The 21,496-nt window shown below is 39.9% G+C and overlaps 1 protein-coding gene across 9 annotated transcripts in view; it reads left to right on the forward strand.

Moving 5' to 3' along the window:
* Positions 1 to 21,496, forward strand: part of AGPAT4 (1-acylglycerol-3-phosphate O-acyltransferase 4) — a 98,587-nt gene that overhangs the window by 16,221 nt on the left and 60,870 nt on the right. For 7 of the 9 annotated variants that reach the window (XR_013540529.1, XR_012085283.2, XR_013540531.1 and 4 more), the window contains one exon: positions 1,131 to 1,372. Coding sequence is in view for 5 of the 9 variants with exons in the window: in XM_078383209.1 (XP_078239335.1) it covers positions 1,195 to 1,372 (178 nt within the window). In the remaining 4 variants the exon portion in view is untranslated. The other 2 variants (XM_020808954.3, XM_078383210.1) reach the window with 2 other exon arrangements.

Consider the following 21,496-nt stretch of genomic DNA (forward strand, 5'->3'; position numbering starts at 1 on the left):
GACCCAGAACTAATCTGATTGGTTCACCACAATGTCAGGCCCACAAACCAGGTATATAAATCTTCTGCACCTTGTGGCTGATTATCTGATCTCCTGGTTGGCTAGCCATAAACTTGATAACCTCTTACATGGTCTGTAACCATTACAAGGTATCAATAACATGTTAAATTGTGCAAATACTGTAGTCAGGTTTTAAAGCTGAAACTTTTACCTTCACAGAAGAATGAAATTTTTTTAGAAGTAGCTGTACAGAGTGATTATGGTATCCACAGGGGATCAGTTCCAAGCCCCTCCCTGCAGATGCTGAAAAAATGCTGAAATAATGAACACTGTACTTAGCATGGTCTTGGGCTTTCTCTAGTGGCCAGTTCTGGTAAATACACCATGGAAATACAGTACATGGAAATATGTATTTCTGGAGTATTTTATTCAATATTTTCAGGCAGTGGATGAGTGAGTCTGTGGACAGTGATCCTGTGGATGGGGGGTGGTCCTACAGTTTTTTGCTATTTTCTACTCTATAGATTTCCATTTTTGTCATGTTTTCTGTCTTCTCTTACTTGAGTGTTAACATGCATTGTGTTTGTGTTATTCTGTGTTAAGAATTGTTGTGTGTTTATGTTACACTATGTGGACTACTTCAGCTTGTTCAGGGATGGAGAGAATATCTCACAGTAGCCAAAATCTTATTGCATCCTGCTGTACATGGAAGGGCATTGTTTGAGCAGTTTTTTTGGTTTGCTGGCTGTCCATTGCATGCTGAGATGTGTGATGAAGTTCCTGTGAAGCTACCTTTCAATGATCCAACAGGATTTTGGTGTTAATTTATAATTCTGTAGGATTTAAATGGATGTAGAAAGCAAATTCACCTGTAAACTTTTTTTTCCTGAGAAGGCAAATATTTTCCTGATCTCTGGTAGAAAAGAGATGGCTTCATATTTTACTTTACTTTTACTTTTATTGAATTTATACCCCGCTCCTCTAGACAAAGTCTACTCGGGGCGGCTTACACAAGTAATAAAACAAGACAAAATAGTATACATTATAAAACCTTTCATCACACTAAAAGAAGCACACTACTACAAATAGGTATTTTCTGATGGTAATGCTGTCTTATCATCTTTTTACAGTTACTGTTCTGACTTCCTGGATTGCACTCCATTTTCTGAAGGCCTTACATTGCCACCTTAAGCCATGGACATCGCTGGATTTCTGAAGTCTCAGTTTATTTGCCACCTTCTTATCAGTTACATATTTATAGTGTCGGGACTAATAATCAACTTCATTCAGCTCTTCACGCTCTTTCTCTGGCCATTCAACAAGCAGCTTTTCAGGAAGCTCAACTGCAAGTTGGCTTACTGCATTTCAAGCCGTAAGATGTTTTTAGTAACTTTATTTCTCTGTTTGTAAAGATTTGCAAGGGAGGTGGGGGGTGCTCAGCTTTTTAAATTGTAAAGCATTCTGTGTTTTTTTTTTTTTTTTGCCAAATGTGTGTTGGGCTGAAATATTTTGACAGAATAAGAAAAAAAAAGTATAAGACATTTTTTCATTTACTCACTGAAAAGTTTCCTGTAAGATACAGGGCTTTGGTATCAGCATATCCAAAAGAATGTCCAAAAAGGGAATTACACTTGAACCTTGAACAGGGAAGGCATGCTAGTAGAGGGTTCTGGCATGTAGGAGAAATCTTCAAATGCTATTGCGGGAAAATCTGAGGATTTCTGGAAGCTTAATGAACTCTGTAAGATCAGTAGTAAGCAGGGTCCTATGGAAAACCCTGAATCCACCAGTACTGATTGTGTCCTGGAAGAGAAGGCACAGCATTCTGTGTTATGCTTGCTCTTTATAGAATATGAAACTCAGGTTCAAGTAATTTTAATTGTTACCCCGGGGAACTGATAGTTTTTCTTAGGATATACATCAATGCTTACTGGCTCCATGGTAAATACCCATTGTTAAACACAGGAAAGTGGAAAGGGTTCTTTTAGACTACTGTAGACTACTATAAATACCTTATAGCCATGATTAAATAGATATAGTCATATGGCTCAATTCAACTTTGAGTAGACCCAGTGAATCAATTGGACATTGATAAGTCACCACTTGTGTGCACCCCACCGATTCAGTTGGTCGCTCTAGTTGGGAATAACAATTGTATTTAGTCCATAATCCCTATCACCCTCTGGTAGTTTTAGCTTTTTCTGAACATGGATAGAACTCTGCTTCCTGTCCTTTTCATTTCTGGTTCTTTTTTGGTCAAAGTTATAGTTTCCTTCCCTAAGAGAAGAAATGCCTACGGGCTCAGAGGTCAAAGAGTAATATACTTTGGCATTCTAATAAGCAGATTGTACTTTTTTGAAGAAAGGGAGAGCATGAATCACTAAGTCAGTTGCACTTTCAGTCTCCCCCCACCCAACATGTACAGTAAAGCGACGAACAGACCAAAAGCCATTTAGAAATGCCTCCATGAGATTTATCATTCTTACTGTGGTGATCAAAATGGTGATGAGTTATCTCTACAAATGAGAGTGAAACTATTACCTGATAACACAGGTCAGTATATTACATGTTTATCAGGACCCAATAAAACATCATAGAGCACAGAAAAATTGCACAGCTGCTGCTTTTTCATTGTTTTTCCAGTTGGACCAGCATGGCTACCTGCAGCTGTTTTTGTCTAGAGTATAAGAAACTGCTTTATACCACTGGTCCATTTAGCTCAATATTGTCAACTCAGCAATCCAAGTTGCAGGTAGGATTCTTTCCCAGCCCCACCTGCAGATTCCTATTATTATATCTCATCTAACAACTAATCAGGTCTGTTCCTGCTTATCTTCAGAGATCAGTGTATCCAGAGTGATATGGTGGTAGAAAAGTTAAAGTGCAAATAATAGTAGATATATGTCCTTTTCTTTGCTTCTCTCTCTCTCTTTCTCTTGTACATATACTTAACATGCACGTATATTTATCCTTTTTTTATGAGTAAAGTGAACTGGAAGGCATTTCTGTCCTTTTTTTCTATCAAATTACTGCTGAGGTAGCTTAGTTTCAGTACATCTTTTCACTGGTGGCACAGTTTGGATATATTATGGACAAAATTAAGAGATAAAGTTAAGGTTTGCTTAATCTCTGGCCTAATAAATGTTTAGGTGTACTGAGTCCCATTTTTAACTTACTATTTTTCATATGCCACAAACTATATGTATATATGCAGGGATGCAGTCAATTTGGCTCAAAATTTAGAGTGGGCAAATGATGAAGGGATCGATGCTTGCCCCACACTATTCAACATAAACCACAATGCCTAAATATACTTGTCTAGAATGTTCTGTATCTGATATCAATTCCAATAAAAATAGTAATGTTTCTCCTCAGTCAAACCATGATAATAATGATGGTATAAAACACTGGCTTAATAGAAAAGGCAGTATTACCTCCCCTCATCTTCTATAACTGTGGCATGCCATGAATTTAGTTGATACATGCTGTGAACCTCTCTGAACTTCAGTATCAGTATGTTTATGATGAAATAACATGTCATCTAAATTTCTAGAGAGAATAGAAAAATACCTTCATGTTTAGTTTTTTTCATCTGCAGTGCTAAGGTGGTTTTCCTATGGGGGCAGTTATGGTAAACAGGAAGGGCATTTTTGTTTTGTGAAACTGCAGGATTGTAAATCAAAACAGTAGGTTAATATAATGGGGTATTTTTCGTTGAGTTGTACTTGAGAATGTTTCTGATGCGAGTGTATTAAGAAAAATAAAACATTTAGTTTTTTTCCTAACTTATGGGATTGAGGGTAAGTAGGTTGGATCTTAAGACACAACTGAATCTGCCACACTTGATTAGAACTGTGTTGTATTTATGGTGCCCTTACAATAAAGAATGTGGATGTGGTGGCGCTGCAGGCTAAACCGCAGAAGCCTGTGTTGCAGGGTCAGAAGGCCAGCAATCGTAAGATCGAATCCACGCGACGGAGTGAGCTCCCGTCGCTTTGTCCCAGCTCCTCACCAACCTAGCAGTTCGAAAGCATGTAAATGCGAGTAGATAAATAGGTACCATCTCGGTGGGAAGGTAAACCGGCGTTCCCTAGTCATGCTGGATACGTGACAACGGAAACTGTCTTCGGACAAGCGCTGGCTCTACGGCTTGAAAACGGGATGAGCACCGCCCCCTAGAGTCGGACACGACTGGACTAAAAATGTCAAGGGGAACCTTTGCCTTTACCTTACAATAAAGAATAATAAAGACAATCATTAAAGGGATATTACTATTAAATAATCTATCCTCAGCCCATACCAGGTCAGTTTGAAGTAAAGTGAAGGAATGTTGTCAACGTAGTAGTATGTTTCTCTTTGCTAGAAGAAACACAATTGAACTGAGGCTGTTGTACTTCAGTGCGTAATGAGAAAACAAGATTCACTGGAAAAGACAGTGATGTTAGGAAGAATTTAAGGCAGCAGGAAGAGACGAAGACTGCTTATGAGGTAGATTAACTCAATAAAGTAAGTTAGAGTTTTGTGTTTAAGCAGAGCAATCAATGATAAGATCTTTTGGGGGAATCACTAATTAATAGGGCTGCTATATTTAGTAAGCAACTTGATGGAATATAATAGTAGCAGTAGCATGCTGTATGCAATCCAGTCTTTTTAGTTGCATTGACTTATTTTGTTGTTGGTACCCTTGCAAGCAATAATATGGAAGGTTACTTCTTGTCTAGATATTTGTATTTATACAAAAATACAAATGAAAAGAGATTGTTTCAATGGGATGGATTTTTATCCTAATCCGGTACTCACAAGAACACACAACATTTACTAGTAGGCATCACATTCTGATTTCTTTTAAAAAAAGAGATTATAATATAAATCTTTTCAAAATTAATTACAGGGTGGATGAAAGTCATGTTTAAAGTAGGTTGTCTTAACTTGATTTACATCAAGCTTCCTTTGTCACTTCAAAATAACTGGATTTGAAAGAATATATCTGCACAAATACATGTAGGGTATGATTTTAAGCTCCAAGTGGGTGAAAGAGAAATCAAGAATGCTTCTGTCCTTGTGAATTTTTTACAGTCAAAAGTTTTCATTCTGCAGCAGCTGTCTTGCCACCTCTGAAGAAAAGGCATGTATCCAGAACACAACCATAAAATGCTGCCAAGAAACAAGAAGCCATTTCAGGCCCCAACCACAGAACTGCTAGGCCTCCCAGGTACTCACAGGGCTCAACATATCCACAGCCCCAGGCATCCAGCCAGCATCTGCCCCACTCCAGTCAAAGATTTACCGGTATATCTTCTGTCAAGGGAGGTGGGTCTGCCTCTGCAGGCATGCACACACACACAGTTCCAGGAGTATCCAGAGATTTGTATAGTAGCCTCACAAAAGCAAGGACTCCATTGTGTCACTCAACATTCTTTGCCACCCCCATTAGTTTATCACAATGGGCTTTAAAACAAACAAGATAGCTTGTAAGGGGTTAGGAACTTTGTTGTTGCAGATTCTTAATACAATACCTGCATGTTTAAGAATTATATACAGAACCCCCCCCCTTTATCCATGGGATCAGTATCCACTGATTCACATCCACAGTCTGAAAATATTAAAAATATTAAAAGAAAAAAACCAGAAAATACTATTTTCACACGTATTACTAAAACCGGCCAATAGAGGGAACCAGAGACTGTTATGAATACTTGTTCATGAAGAATACATAGCATGGTCCCTGGTGCCCTCTAGTGGCCAGGTTGTAATTAGAGTTGTGAGTATTCGTATATGAATGTGAATATCCCTGCGCAGCTGGAGTTAACGGGAGTCCACCCCATGGAGCTGGACTGTCCACTCACATGTCCAGCGACAGCATCGCTCATCCTTCCAGTCACTCCTGGAGCGCTGCTCTCTTCCTGCTTGGCTAGCCACTCCAGGCAAGGGGAGGGAGGACGAGTCTCTGCACGGCTACTGAGTCACTAGCTGAACAGAAAGAGAGCAGGGCTCTGGGAGTGATTGGAAGAATGAGCGAGGCTGCCACCGGACGCGTGAGTGGACGGTCCAGCCCAAGGGGGTGGACCATCATTAACTCCAGCTGCATAGGGTTATTTGTATACAAATGCCCCCATCTCTAGTTGCAATAATGAAGTTTAATGCTACAAACCTAGCCATGGAACAACTGAAATCTTGTTGCATAGGTAGGTAAACAATGTGACTTTTATATGGAAATTGCCATAATTAAGAAATATCTGAAGGCTTTATTTGTTGTATGCTGGGTTGTGCAAGTCAGTATGCAGATCATATCTATGACAGTTTCTTAACTTATGGCAATTCTCTTTGAAATCATGCTATCTGCATAACTGCACAGTAGGATTTCAGCCACTATGTTTAAAGGTGGCATTGGAATATGTTCAGCTCAGCCAAAATAGTGGGAAGATTTTTGGAAAACAGTTAACCACTGCAGAAACACTTCATCACTGTCAGATCTTACAGGTGGCAATTGAAATTGTATGTAGTGGCAACTGCCATAGAGGTGGTCTGCACTCCTCTGTTTGACAAGGGAACCAGGGGGCTGCCTCTGTATATTGCTGCTGATTACATCACAGTCTCTACTATTAATTTGAAAGGAAACAATTTGCAGCATATTGCCCTTAATTTCCCATTGAATGCAGGCTCCTCATCACCACCACATTTGGAGACCCTGTCACTTCTGGCCAAAACTTCACAGTTCCCAAACGTCTCCTTCAAGTGGGAGGAATTACAACCCTTAAATTTTTTTTAAGCCAGTGCTTTATAGACTTTCTCAGAAATGGGCTGCACAAAAACAGGCAATAGTTCTTGTTCTTCTGTATTTTTAAATATGTCTGGTCAGAAGTCTTAGATCTTTGGGTGGCCACCTTGAGATTATAACATAGTCACCACCTGATATTTGTTTACAAAGTTTTGAAATTATCCTGAATTCTCAATAGCCTCGTGGCGCAGTGGTTAAAACGCTGTACTGCAGCTAAAAAAACCTGTGCTCACGACCTGGGGTTCAAATCCCAGGTAGCCGGCTCAAGGTTGACTCAGCCTTCCATCCTTCCGAGGTCGGTAAAATGAGTACCCAGCTTGCTGGGGGGGGGGGGGGCAATGTGTAGCCTATATAATTAAAATTGTAAACCGCCCGGAGAGTGCTTGTAGCGCTATGGGGCGGTATATAAGTCCAATAAATACATAAATAAATAAATAAATAAATAAATAAATAGCACAAGAAAAGCTTTGGAAATAAATTACTGTAGAGAGAATTTACACTCAGTGTTCTGTAGTCTAGAATGTGGACTGCATGCCAACTTAGCTAGTGGAAGGCTTATGAAATATATGCATATTCAACACTTTTGAATTTCTAGCAGGTCACGCTTTCTGTGCTCACTGTAATGAAATAAAACAAGGGATTGTCATGTCATTATCAGTGGACTCCCTTGGGATTTATGCTTGGAAACAACAAAGGTGGTGTAAAGCCCTGTGGAGGCCTGGTGGCAGAGGGAATACATTTCATATGACTGCCTATCAGTCTCTTAACTTTCTGCAAAAGACTGCCAACATCATATTTAAACCAGCCATGAACTGGACGGTTGGTAACAGAAGTTGCCACTCTGTGATCACCTGCATTATCATAGAAGTCCTTTTTTCTCCCTCTTCAAAACATGAACTCAAAGTTCTAGTTGAAACTGCCCTCCTCTACAGACAGGTAGGAGCGGAGGTCTGAGAAACAGCTGTTTAACAGGCTGTCTGCAGAGGAGAGACTTTTCTTCTCCATATGCTGCTTTGATCGCAAGCAGCTGCCTTTGCTTTTCAAAGGAAGCCAAAGAATAACAATGCCTACTTGGTGTTGAACAAATGCCTGGTGTGTTGTTGCCTTTTATGCTGTCTTGGCTCCCCCGTTTCTTTATAAATAAATAAAGACATTGCTAATAAGTGTTCTTGTGTATATTAGTACACTTTACCAGGCCTCTGGATAGAGTTACGCTATACAAGTTCTGACTTGTAATTTCTTTATTTAGAGTAGTATGTTGTGAATTGGCCTCCAGAAAATTGTGTAACTACTTGATTTGAAGTGTAAGGGCTTAAATTCTGTCTTTCAATTGTTGTTAGCTACCTTGGGTTCTTTTTAAGGCGAAAGGCGGGTTAAATACTTTAAATAAAATGGAATAAATTAAGATAGAAGTGAAGAATGAAAGGTTATGTTGCCTGGGTGTCTAAATATTAAAAGCTATGAAAAGAACAACTTCAGAAAATCAGAAAATTAAAAAATAGAACTGTAATAGTTCAGATGGTAATGGAAAAGTTATTTGTTCGTAGTTGTCAAGCAGTCCGAATTTTTCCCCCCAGTAAAAAACAGAATAGGGTTATTTAAACCTGAATTGTAAATGACAGTTTATCACCAGAGTTGGAATGTGCCAGTAATTCTGTATATACAGACAGAATTATTGGCACCTTCCAGCCCTATTGTAAACTGCAACAGTCCCTCATTTATCATATCTCATACATTAGTTTCTATTTGAACCTTGGGGTGGTTATTGTTATTTAACATACTATTAGATTATGTGGAACTTGGGGTGAGCAGTAAGAGAACCATTTGTGCACATGGGGCAGACAAAAATAACAGCAAAACCAACAACGGCCACCACTACCATCATCATAAACTTTAGTTTTTATACACGTGCCTGCCTAGAGCAGTGGTCAGGGAACAGGGGTAATTTACCTCAAATGGGGTAAAAGTAAAAATCCTGAGGGTAATGAGCAGAGTGCTACCCCCCACCCCCTGCAGCCAAGGAAATGTCTGCTCCTTTCACAGTGTTGACAGAATAGTGATGTTTATATAAAGAGAGAATTGAAACTGACAGAAATATTGTGGGGTTGGTTATCTAACTGAGTATAATTCTTTTGTTCAGAAATCTGTGCATCTTTTGTGTAAATTACTGTGTTGACCTGCCACATTCTCTTCTGTTCTGGTTCCCTGCTTCATGCTCTCTAAATCCTGCTTGCAAGTTCAAATTCAGACCATCTCTAAAGCTTGCTGGTTTGTTTGTCTTTTTCTTTCCATTTGCAAATAGCTCTTGTTCCCCTACTGTTCTCTGTAAACTCTTCTCCTCAACCACAAAGGATATTAACCCCCCTTCTCGAAGCAGTACTCTTTTTGATATGTTAGAAGTATTACTAAATTAGTTAAAATGACCATTTGAAATTCCAGCCAAGAATCTGTAAGGATTAGATGAAGAAATATTTCAGTTTTGTTTTCATAGCATTTCTGAGAATCCCAGCACTGTCTTTATCCCATCCACGTTCTGTATGAGATTATAACAATGGTCCCCAACCTTTTCCGAACCACGGATCAGTTGGGGGGTTTCTGTGCGTGGGCGGGGCCGGCTTGCAGGTGGGTGGGGCGCGCATGCGCAGATGAGCGGGGTGTGCTCATGCACGGATGGTTAGGGAAGGTGGGCGGGCCATGCGTGTGGGTGTGCATGTGGGAGTGCATGCGGGGGGGGAGGCGGGAGATCTGTCTCCACGGCCCAGTCCAGCCAAGGCCACAGACTGGCACCAGGCCGCAGACTAGGGGTTGGGGCCCCCTGGATTATGGGACCTTTTTTTCTCTCACTCTGCATGTATTTTGCTTTGCATTTTTCCTGATGTACATGCTTCATTGTATTTCTGCCTATAGCCTATCATGTTTTCCCAAAAATAAGACAGGGTCTTATATTAATTTTTGCTCCAAAAACGTATTAGGGCTTATTTCCAGGGGATGTTTTATTTTTTTTTTCATGTACAACAATCTACATTTATTCAAATACAGTCATGTCATCTTCTGGTTGGGGGGGCGGGGTTTCACTTAACTGGGGCTTATTCTGGGGTTAGGGCTTATATTACAAGCATCCTGAAAAATCATACTAGGGCTTATTTTCAGGTTAAGTCTTATTTTCGGGGGAAAGGGGTATTTTTTAAAAATGAAAAGTGACTTCAGAAGGGTGTGATTCTGAATAAAGGAGCAGTAAGGAGAGGAGTATTTACAAATAAAACAGTGTTGTTTTCTGTGCAAAACCTTCAGAAACTAAGATAGGCAACTATCATCTGCCATGTGTACCTGCATGGCTGCCCTTCATTGCACCATGCTGGATGAAGGCCCTCTTCTAATTTAAATACTACTAAATATTTGGCAAAAAGACAGCACAGATAACATATATGTTACAATTTCTGTAACATGGCTCAAAAAGTATAGGCAGTCATTCCTCTGTTTATGTTCCTGCTGTTATGTGCTGCCAAATCACATTCAGTTTACAGTACAGTAATCCTAATATAGGGCTGTCAGTATGAGAATTTTTTCCAATGACACTGCAATTTAATATAGGCTTTGATAAGATTTTCTATACAGAGTATTTTGAAATTGTTAGCTTTCTGTTTGTCTGTAGTGGGAAGGAATCTGATAATGGTTTGTAATGTCTGTGCTTTACTGTTTATGTGACTTCACTGCAATAGTGATGTCCTCTGACATCTCATTTCGGTGCTGTTTTCTTGGGTATATTGGATGGAGATATTTGAGCTGCTATATTAAAAGGTGCTCTCCTTGGCACATAGAATTCTTAGATTTTGCCTTTGTGATGCTTCCCAATTTATATTGATAACTATATTAATAATAAAATATATCTAGAGAATTATCAGAATTTGCTGCAGTTACTCTTATTGTCTATTGATAGAAGACCCTATGAAATCAAAGCATGATTATAAAGTCCTTGGAGAGCGTTGGAACATACGCGAAAGGTTGGGAAATATACAGATTGAGAACTATACAGGGGTTGTAACATGGCAGATCTATATACACAGTGGTATAATGTACCAGTGCCAGTATGTATTTTTTAATCTGGTTAGCACCTCTCTCAAAGTTCTCTGTCCTTCTGAATTTAGTTGCAATTTTGATAGTAGCTGTGGAGGGAGATAATTTGTGGCAAAAATGAAGTCTGTGATAAGCTTCATTTTTCAGGGCAAACCTATGCAGGTAGCAATCATGAGTATTTTTTTCCTGTCTCTTCTTGCCTTGTGGGAGTCAGTTTGTTGTTATGGTGAATTATCCCATTACATCACATAGCATTTTGAATTTATAATTATGTTCCCGCCTGCCCTGCTTTCTGGGCTTTAAAGCAGAAACATTTTTGCCCTTTTAGTTGGGTTCCTATTCAAGATTAAGTCTGACAGTTGTGCGCTGCTTGTGCCTGAAGTGTTATCCTTCACCAGACAGTTGTATCTCTTCGTTGTGCTTGTCAATTTCAGCCTCTTCTGCTGTTCAGTTTCAACTGGTCCCAACACATTGGTGAGAAGGACAATAAAATTCCTAGTGCTCAGCATTTCTTCTTGCTGCTGCTCCCAGAAATGCTCCAGTTCCCCTGGGGGGGGCAGGGATCTCAGAAATATTCCCCACTGAGGCAAAATTATAAAAATTAAAATCACCAAATACTCATTACATTGCCATCATAGGCATTCTGTTGAGGATAACATTTAACGGGCTTTCCTTATTTTTTTTTAAAAAGGTCCTGCAAACATGTCTGTCTGCCTGTCTCTGTCCTTGCCATCTTTCTGACCTCAAAATGTCACTTACATTACATCTGTTAAACTGAACTTGAAATATCACAACTGCATTGCTTTTAAGATCTGTGAAGAGATGTTCTAAGTGGTATTCTGTGGCAACTTTATATATGCATATTTTGGAAAGACTTTCAATTCTGGATTATATCTTCCCCAGTAGCACTATCTAATTAATTTCTTTGGTAATGTACCTGCTTTTAAAGTAATTGCTAAAAAGACAGTCTCAGGAAGATGTTCAGCTTTAATGTAGTTATCATATTATCAGTTCTTTCTGACCTTTGTGGAAGGAAGCTGAAACGCTTCAAGAAATTACAGATTATATATGAGAATTGACAGACCTAAGGTACATACGTATATGCAGTCATTAATAGGATAATAAAATTCAAATTTATTTCCTGGAAAAATAATAATTCCTCAATATTGTCATATTAGAAGGGATGAACAGATAGGATATTTCTTTTGTACTCTCAGATCCATTCTAGGGTCAATGTAAAACAAACAAAACAGACAGATTAGATAATTCTTTGGTGCACGTTTCTTTCCTGTGTCCATCTAGAGCTGTCTATGCTGAAGAAAATGGCTAGGCATAACTATATGTTATGTGTAGAGCTGTTCCTTTGTCATGTGGTTTGCATAACAGAAGAATGGTAAAATTCATTCAGTCTCCCTTAAAGTAACAAGAAACGGTTGATGAAAATTTTATATTTCCTTCTGGAGCAAGCATCTGACGTGTTCTACACTGTTATAAAATATATGGGCTCTTTTATTTCTGTTGTAGTTAAAATTGGAAGCTAACACTAGTGCCATGAAAGGTGTGCCATGTGATAATGAATGATACTGTACTGTTCAGTGTCTCAGATAGAACTTGCCTGCAATTTACCCTCCACTCTCTCTCTCTCTCAGCTTTGATCGTTAAGGCCCAAATCCAGCTAGGGAGGATAGAATGCCTGCTGAAACCACCATGTCACATTTTTTTGTGTGAAACATCTGAGCTTTAGTGTATTGCTAGAGGAATCCTTTGAGTTACATATTTCTGTTTGTTGGTTATATCAGTAGCATTGACTCTGTTAGCTACAAGGGAGCTGTGCTATGGCAACATCCAGAAGGTCACACATTCCATATTCCTCAACCTAACATAGTAATAGAGCCTTCCTGGGTTAAAACCAAAACCTGAAGACAACCATTGATATTTCTGATCTTCTCCTCATGTGGGGAGGAGAAATGAGGAAAGCAGGAAGATGCATAAGGAAGGGATAGAGAGAAATAGATGCTGTGTGTGCGTGTGTGTGTGTGTGTGTGCGTGTGTGTGTAATAGGGAGGTGGGAAGAAGACTAAAAGTCTTGAGTTACAGGACTAAATCAGGCACATCACAATTCATTCAGTAAATAATTGTGTGAGAAAGAAAGAAAGAAAATGCATATTATAAAGCAATCACTCTGCTTTAAAATAATGAAAATAATGAAAATAATGCAATAAGAACTAAAAGCCAGTATGGATTTGTCAAGATCAAATCCTGCTAGACTAATCTTACCTCAGGTCACTTCCTTGATAGACGGTGAGAATGCTGTGGACATAATATATCTTGACTAGAGATGGGGATAAATTGCCATTTTGGCGAGTCATCCTGCTTTGTGATCCATCAAAGTTGAGGAAGCAGAAGCTCCTCCCCCATGACCCAATGAAACACAAACTGATTTGTCGGTTTGTGGGGGGAGGGGTTTTAAAAAATGATGTGACCCCTCCACCCCCACATCCTGCCACGCTGTCCCCTTCCCACTACCCCTGTTACTCCCTACCTTGGCTGCCGCAGTCTGCGCCGCTGCTGCCACCACCATCCACGGAGGCCTGTGCCACGGTGGCCTCCGCAGTCACCATCCAGCACCGCTTGCTGCAATGGCCTCCACAGTCATAGACTGCCTTAAGGAATCCAGGCTGCCCTTTGCAAAGATGATGGCTGCAGCAGGCGGTGATGGATGATAGCGGCAGTGGGTGACAGTAGATGATGGCGCCGCCGGACGGCTAGCCCTCCCTATCTTCCTATGAGGGACGAGCACAAATGGGGAAATACTCATTCCTTTGTATTCGTCGAGGTCTCTGGAACTGACAAAAATGAAGGATAAATATTTAATGAATCTGTGATTTTTTAGAAATATCACACTCCTTTTTTAATTTGTCCCCATGTCTAATCTTGACTTCAGCAAAGTCTTTGACAAGGTGCCCCATGATTAGCAAGTTAACTAGGTGTGTTCTGGATAGAACAAATATCAGGTGGATACACAGTTAGTTACAGAATCGTACTCAGTGCTAATCAATGACTCCTTTTTAAACTGGGAGGATATAACAAGTGGGATACCACAAGGTTCAGTCCTGGACCTGGTGTTCTTCAACATTTTTATTAATGACTTTGATGATGGGGCAGGGAAAGCTTACTGAATTTGTAAATGACACAAAATTGGGTGGAATAGCTAATTCCTTGGAAGATAGCAACAAAATTCAAAAACATCTTGCTAGGCTGGAGCACTCAGCTGAAAAAAACAGAATGAAATTTAATAGAGATAAGTGCAAAATTCTTCACCTAGGAAAAAGACCCAAATACACAGTTACAATATGGGGGATAGTTGGTTCAGTAATACTACAAGTGAGAAAGATCTTGGAATTGTTGTAGATCACAAGGTGAATATGAACCGACAATGCGATTTTGCTGCACAAAAGCCAATGCTATTTTAATCTGCATTAAAAAATGTATAGTCTCCAAATTCCCCATGAGTTACTAGTTTCCCTCTATTCAGCACTGTTTAGGCCCTAAAACAATTTAAGAAGGATGTCAACAAATCGGAGCAAGATCAGAGGAGGGCTACAAGGACGATCAGGAGACTGTAAGCCAAGTCCTGTGAGGAAAGACTGAAAGAACTGGTTTAACCTTGAGAAAGAAAAGACCAGAGGAGATAGGATAGCGTTTTTTCAAACACTTGAGAGATTGTCATAAAGAGGAGGGGAAGGATTTGTTTGAAATCATCCCATCAAATTACAGGAAGCCAGATTTAGGCTGAATATCAGGAAAAACGCCTTAACTGTTAGAGGAGTACAGCAACGGAACCAATTACCTTGGGAGGCGATGAGTGCTCCAATGCTGGAGGCATTTAAGAAAAAACTAGACAATCATTTGTTAGAGCTGCTTTTATTTCAATTTCTACATTGAGCAGGGGGTTGGACCTGATGGCTTTATAGACCACTTCCAGCTTAATTATTCTATGATTTTATATTAATTTATATTGTCTGTATTTTTTAATGTAAAAACTGCCCTGAGTAGTGCATAGTATAATCTGGTGGTATACATACATACATACATACATACATACATACATACATACATACATACATACATACATACATACATACATACATACATACATACATACATACATACATACATACATACATACAGTGGTGCCTCGCTTAACGAGCGCACCGTATAACGATTAAATCGCATAGCGATCCGTTTTTTCGGATCGCTAATGCGATCGCACAACGTTTTTCCTATAGGGAAAAATTCGCTTTGCGAAGACCGGTAAGCGTTTTGCTTACCGATCTTCGCAAAACGACCCCCGCCGATCAGCTGTTTGGCGGCCAAAATGGCCGCCGGAAGCCGGGAAATGGCCTAAAATGGCCGTGCGCAGCATTTTCGCGCCCTCGTTAAGCGAGGCGAGGGCGCGAAAATGGCTGCCGGCCATTAGAAAGCTTCGTTGAACGGTGAGTATTTGGCTCATTTGGAACGCATTAAACCATATTTAATGCGTTCCAATTGAAATCCCTGCCCCGTTCAACGATGCTTCAGCATAGCGAAGGTTAATCCGGAACGGATTAACCTCGCTATGCGAGGCACCACTGTACATACATACATACATACATACATACATACATACATACATACATACATACATACATACATACATACATACATACATACATACATACATACATACATACATACATACATACATGGTGCCTCACTTGACGATGATAATCCGTTCCGTTGAAATCGCTGTTAAGTGAAATCGTCGTCAAGCGAATTTAAAAAACCCACTGAAATGCATTGAAAACCGTTCAATGCGTTCCAATGGGCTAAATACCTGCTCGTTTTGCGAAGATCCTCCATAGGGCGGCCATTTTCCGGTGCCTGTAAAGAGAGGAATCCGTCCTAAGGCACAGCGGGGAGTGATTTTGCACAGCAGATGGCCATTTTAGAGCCGCCGATCAGCTGTTTTAGAATCATCGTCTAGAGAAAAATCAGTTCCTGAAGTGAATTTTCCCTATCTAAACATCGTTTTGCGATGGCTATTGTGATTGCAAAAACCTCAACGTAAAGCGGATTCGTCGTTTAACGAAGTAATCGCTAAGCGAGGCACCACTGTACGTACGTACGTACGTACGTACATACATACTGTGCATGTAATGTATAGGCAAAATAATTTCATCTATGCTCATAAGAGTTTTCAGCAGACATGGTAGAACCTCAACAATTGTTCATAGAACTGGTGCTTATACAAGGTTAATTATGCAGTCATTTCACTGTTCTGCATAATAACACCTGACTTAAATGTTGTTTATCAAGTGCCCTTGAGAGAACTATTTTGAGCTTTAAGCTGACTTGATGATGGCATGGCATTAATCCTAATACATGACAGAAAAGTGGAGGAAGGACAGCTAGTTAAGGTTTCCTACAGTGTTCATTCTTTGTCCTGTCTGTTACTTCCCTTCTTTACTCGTAGATTGATTTTCTCAGGCTTCACTTCACTTCTACACATTTTTCATTTTCCATTAGCCATATTTACTCCTTATAGACACTATATCTCCTCTATTCCAAATATACATGTTTTCAGTAAAATGTTCTCTTAAGATGATATTTTGTTGATTATTTCAAACACCTGCTTCCACTTGAACTAACAACATGTCTTAAGTTTGCATATTCTAATCTGAAGAAGCATCCTGGTACTGCCTCTTGACAGAAAGGGTATCCCACCATAAGAGTCTTACAGAACTTTATAAACATTTAGGGAAAAGCTACTGGGCCTATGGTACAAATACACATACTCTTCCTGCCTATTTTGCTTTAATGCTTATGCAGCATAAGCTAACACTAGGACTACATGATAATCATTTTAACCATGCAGTGACATACGGTAAGTAACTGAACAGTTACAGACAGCTATGTTTAAGAAGGAGAGAAGTTGCATATTGTTGAGAAACTGACGGTAGCTAAATACACAGCAGTGGATTCAGCTGCCAGACGTTTCCTGGCTGACCCTTTAAGATGAGTCAAAGAAAATGTTTTTGTGTATGTAACTGAAGCAGCACTTCAGTGATTGTCCATTACAATCTCTTTTTTTAAAGAAAAAAAATATCACTGCCCCTGCCTCTTCACCAAGGAGCTGAAGAAGTGTTCAATTTGCTGATACCCTGAAGTGACGTCCTTAGTAAGCCCCTTCACAATATCAGAAATGCCAACCAGAAGGAGCCTTGATAACCAGAAGTCTTGTTTTTGGTATGTTCCCAGTGATCACATGTGCTGGAAACAGTCCAAACCAGAGCAATCCTACCCAGGGCCAGAAAGGTGAAGGTAGGAACACTCTGGGATGATTTGGTTTGTCCCAGGAATTATGTTGTGTGATTCCTGGAAAGTGAATTAACCCATCTCTACAGCAGAGCAAATGCCCATCTGAATGTACACATAGAGAATAAATAATAATAATCATATGCCATCGAGTCAATTCTGATTTATGGCAACCTATTTCAGGGTTTTCCACATAGGGATTATTCAGAAGTAGTTTACCATTCTCTTTTTCTGAGGGTGTCCTGGGATTGTGCAGCTTGCCCATGGACACACTGGCTGGATGTACTCACAAGAGGTGGAGTGGGAACTTGAACTCCCAGCCTCTGGTTCTACAGCCAGATACCTAAACCACTGAGCTATCAAGCCCGTGCGCTTAGAGAAAATGTGATAATAAAACAATCCAATAATGTTCTTGTGTTATAGAGTTCAGAAAACCTACATTGATCCAAATTTTATTTTTTTTAAACCTTTACACTGCTAGAACTAGGGAGCTGAATGGAATATATAGAGATTGGGAATAGTACAGAGGTTCTTCATTTAATCATTTTTGCCTGGGCCTCTGTCCGTTTTAATAAAATATCCTTCCTAAAATGTTATGCAGTCTAATAGAAATGATTGAAGTGGCAATCATGTGATCAAAACTTTTCATGCAAGGAATGCATCTCTACAGTCAGTAATCTGATGCATTATTAATTTCCTCAAATCAATTTTATCTTAAAAATAAGACCCTAGGGTTCCTCAGGAACTCTTGATGAAAAAGGTCCTTATCTTTTTGAAGCTTGATTAGGAATTGTTTATAGTTTTTTGAAGCTTTATTAGAAATTGTTGATATTTTTTTAAAATTATGGACAAGTTCCAACATAATGCAGAAAAAATGATGGCCTACTCCTTCCTTCTTGTGCTGGAGTGAGAGATGGAAAGTTGTGGAACTACAATATGTTTGAACTAGAGTTACTGCTAGCATTTGTTAGAGAAAAAAATAGTTTTTTAGTGTTAAAGTTTTAATGACATTGTGTAAAACTACTTCATTAATTCCTCTGTTAATAGTTCATTAAAATGCTGAATTGCTAACTTCAAAAAATATTTGAAACAAGAAAAGGCCTACAATGAATTAAAGAAACTGTTATCACCACCCAACATAACGTTATCAGCATTTAGTTTTTTTAGGCATCCTTCAGTCTCGAGAGACTATGGTAACGTGCTCTGTATGGAGGACTGGGAACAGCTGAGAAGCTGTTGCTGAGAAGGCCAATTCGAGTGACAATCCCTTCCACACAATGGAGACAAATACAATCTGTCCCCTGTCCAGCTCCCTGATTTTGCTGGTTTCTTTACTGCCTCTTTGCCTTGGCCTGCTGGACAAGGGTCTCTTCAAATTGGGAGAGGCCATGATGCACCGCCTGCCTCTAGGCTGAATGCTCAGATGTCAAGGTTTCCCATCTGTTGAGGTCCATTCCTAAGGCCTTCAGATCCCACTTGCAGATATCCTTGTATTGCAGCTGTGTTCTACCTCTGGGTGATTTCCCCGCACTAATTCTCCATACAGGAGATCTTTTGGAATCTGACCATCAGCCATTCTCACGACATGCCCAAGCCAATGTAGACATCGCTGTTTGAGTAATGTGTACATGCTAAAATTTCCAGCTCATTCTAGGACTACTCTATCTGGAACTTTGTCCTGCCAGGGGATACCAAAACTGTGTCAGAGACATTGCATATGGAACGTGTTCAGCTTCCTCTCCTACCACGCACAAAGGGTCCAGGACTCACTGCAGTACAGGAGTGTGCTCAGGACACAGGCTCTATAGACCTGGATCTTGGTATATGCCGTCAGCTTCTTATTAAGCCATACTGTCTTTGTGAGTCTAGAGAACATGGTAGCTACTTTACCAGTGCGTTTATCCAGCTCAACATCTAGGCAGAGAGCATCAGAGATCGTTGAGCCAAGGTAAACAAAGTCATTAACAACCTCCAATTCTTGCGTGGAGATGGTGAGTCCACGCCCTGGCCCATGACTTGTGTTTTCTTCAGGCTGATTGTTAGACCAAAGTCTTGGCAGGCCTTGCTAAAACGATTCATGAGTTGTTGCAGGTCTTCAGCAGAGTGGGCAACAATGTTATCAACATTTAATTATTAATTAATTAAAACAAGACATTGTTGCAATCCTGTCAGATTTGTTAATGAATTAATTGCAATGCTTAATATTAACAACTGGTTTGTAAGCTGTGGAAGAGGGATTTTTTTTTCTATCAAGGATCCACATACAGTATACTCAAATCTGTGATACTCAAATACCACCAGTGGTATATGGCCACCAATATACCACTGGTGGCAGCTCACAGTCGACAGGATACACACCATTTTCTCTCTTTCTCCCACCAACTTCTCTCTTTCAGCCATCACATTTTTGCCTCTCTTCATTTTTCTGCCACCTCTCCTTGATTCTGTTTTTCTTATCTTACAGTGGGTTTCAGGTCTGCATGTCATGAGAAGCTGTATTAGATTAAAGCCAGTGGCCACCATTCCATTTTTGGACAAGGTACTAGAGTGTGTGGTGCTTTCTCAGCTCTGGGAGTTTCTTGGTGAGGTGGATTATCTGGATTCCATGTAAAGTTAGGCTTCAGATCTGCTGTTGGAATAGGGACAACTGAAGTTGCCTTGGTGGGTGGTCTATCCTAGGAACTAAACAGAGGGAGTATGTCTGTCTCTGTTGCTTTCACAAGACTTCTCAGTAGCACTTGATACCGTCGACCATGGTATCCTTCTGGGACTCCTCTCTAAGATGGGTTTTATGGACACTGTTTCACAGTTACTCCACAGTGGGAAATTCTTGTCAAGTGTTTTGGCCATTGGCCTGTGGGGGACTTCAGAGTTCAGCCTTGTCCCTCAAGCTCAGGGCTTGAAAAATGCACTCGTCCAGTCATCTGTGACAAGTGAAAAATGCTGCTCCACGAGCCTCTCTCTCTCTCTCTCTCTCTCTCTCTCTCTCTCTCTCTCTCTTTTTAAGCCTGTAGTCCTCCCCTTCCCCCTCCCATTGCAAAAAGAAAACTACCCTCTTCTCCCAAGAAGAGAGTTTGAGCAGCACTTAGAGAGATAGCTCTGCAGGACAATGTAGACTAGTCCCATGGTGGAGGATATGGAGATTCCCTGCTCCCAATTTCAACCGAACGAGGACACATCCTGGGGTGGGAGGGAACCATGGCTCCTTAAGAGGCCAGGCACTTTTGCTTTCAGTTTTATTTTTGCTGGAGATATTCAAGAGAAAGGCATTCAAAATACAAGCTTCATGACCCCACAGGCACACAGGTAATAAAGCAACCCAAGTCTGAGGGTATAAATCAGTGATTCCCATGTACATAATACAATTTATTTTGAGTTTGTACGCATTGCTACGTAGAAATGAAAGTGAACAAGTGCCTAGTTTAAATTTGTTAACATAAATTGCAAGGTTATAGTCCAGTCATGCTGACTGGTGAAATTTTTGACTGACTGGTGAGACACTCTAAAATTTTCCAAGCCCTACTCAAGCTGTTTTGAAATTCACACTGAAGCCACTGGGAAATGTTATGCAAAGTTTGGTGGTCTGTGAAATGAAATAATAGTGGCAGTGTTGCTCTTTTTGATTACTGTATGGGCCTGTGTTTAGGCATTTTTGGGGATGTTTTTTTTAAATCTAGTAAACAACAATATGTAAATGAAAATAATGTTCTTTTTATTTCTTGTGAGTACATTTTGTTATTGTCTGATGTATTGTAAAAGCAAAAACAAACCCCTAAAGTCTTATGGTACATTTAAAACTAATACATTTATTCCAATATGAGCTTTCATAGATTGCTCTCCACTTCAGACCCAGAGGACATTTTACAGAAACCCTTAGAGAAAAATAAAACATTGGCCAGTACATGTCCATTCATATCCTTATTTCATCAGACTTTGCAATGCTGCTGTTTTTGCTATCCTACATAGAAACAATCTTCCAGAAATGAGAGTAGGGCGAGAGACATTTGTAGTTAATGCATGTAGAGGAGGATGTTGAAGCTGTTAGTATTCTGTTGCTTTGGATTGTTGCTGCTCTTGCTTTATTATAAGTTGCTGGACACCTCTGCATTTAGCTACATGTTTAGGAGAGCCACTTTTAAAAGCATAATGTGTTGAAGCATTAGGCATTCAACATAAAAAAACCTAAGATCATGGCCACCAGATCCATCACCTCCTGGCAAATAAAAGGGGAAGATATGGAGGCAGTGACAGACTTTAATTTCTTGGGCTCCATGATCACTGCAGATG

The sequence above is a fragment of the Pogona vitticeps genome, chromosome 1, assembly GCF_051106095.1.
Source record: "Pogona vitticeps strain Pit_001003342236 chromosome 1, PviZW2.1, whole genome shotgun sequence".
In the NCBI taxonomy this organism is placed as follows: domain Eukaryota; kingdom Metazoa; phylum Chordata; class Lepidosauria; order Squamata; family Agamidae; genus Pogona; species Pogona vitticeps.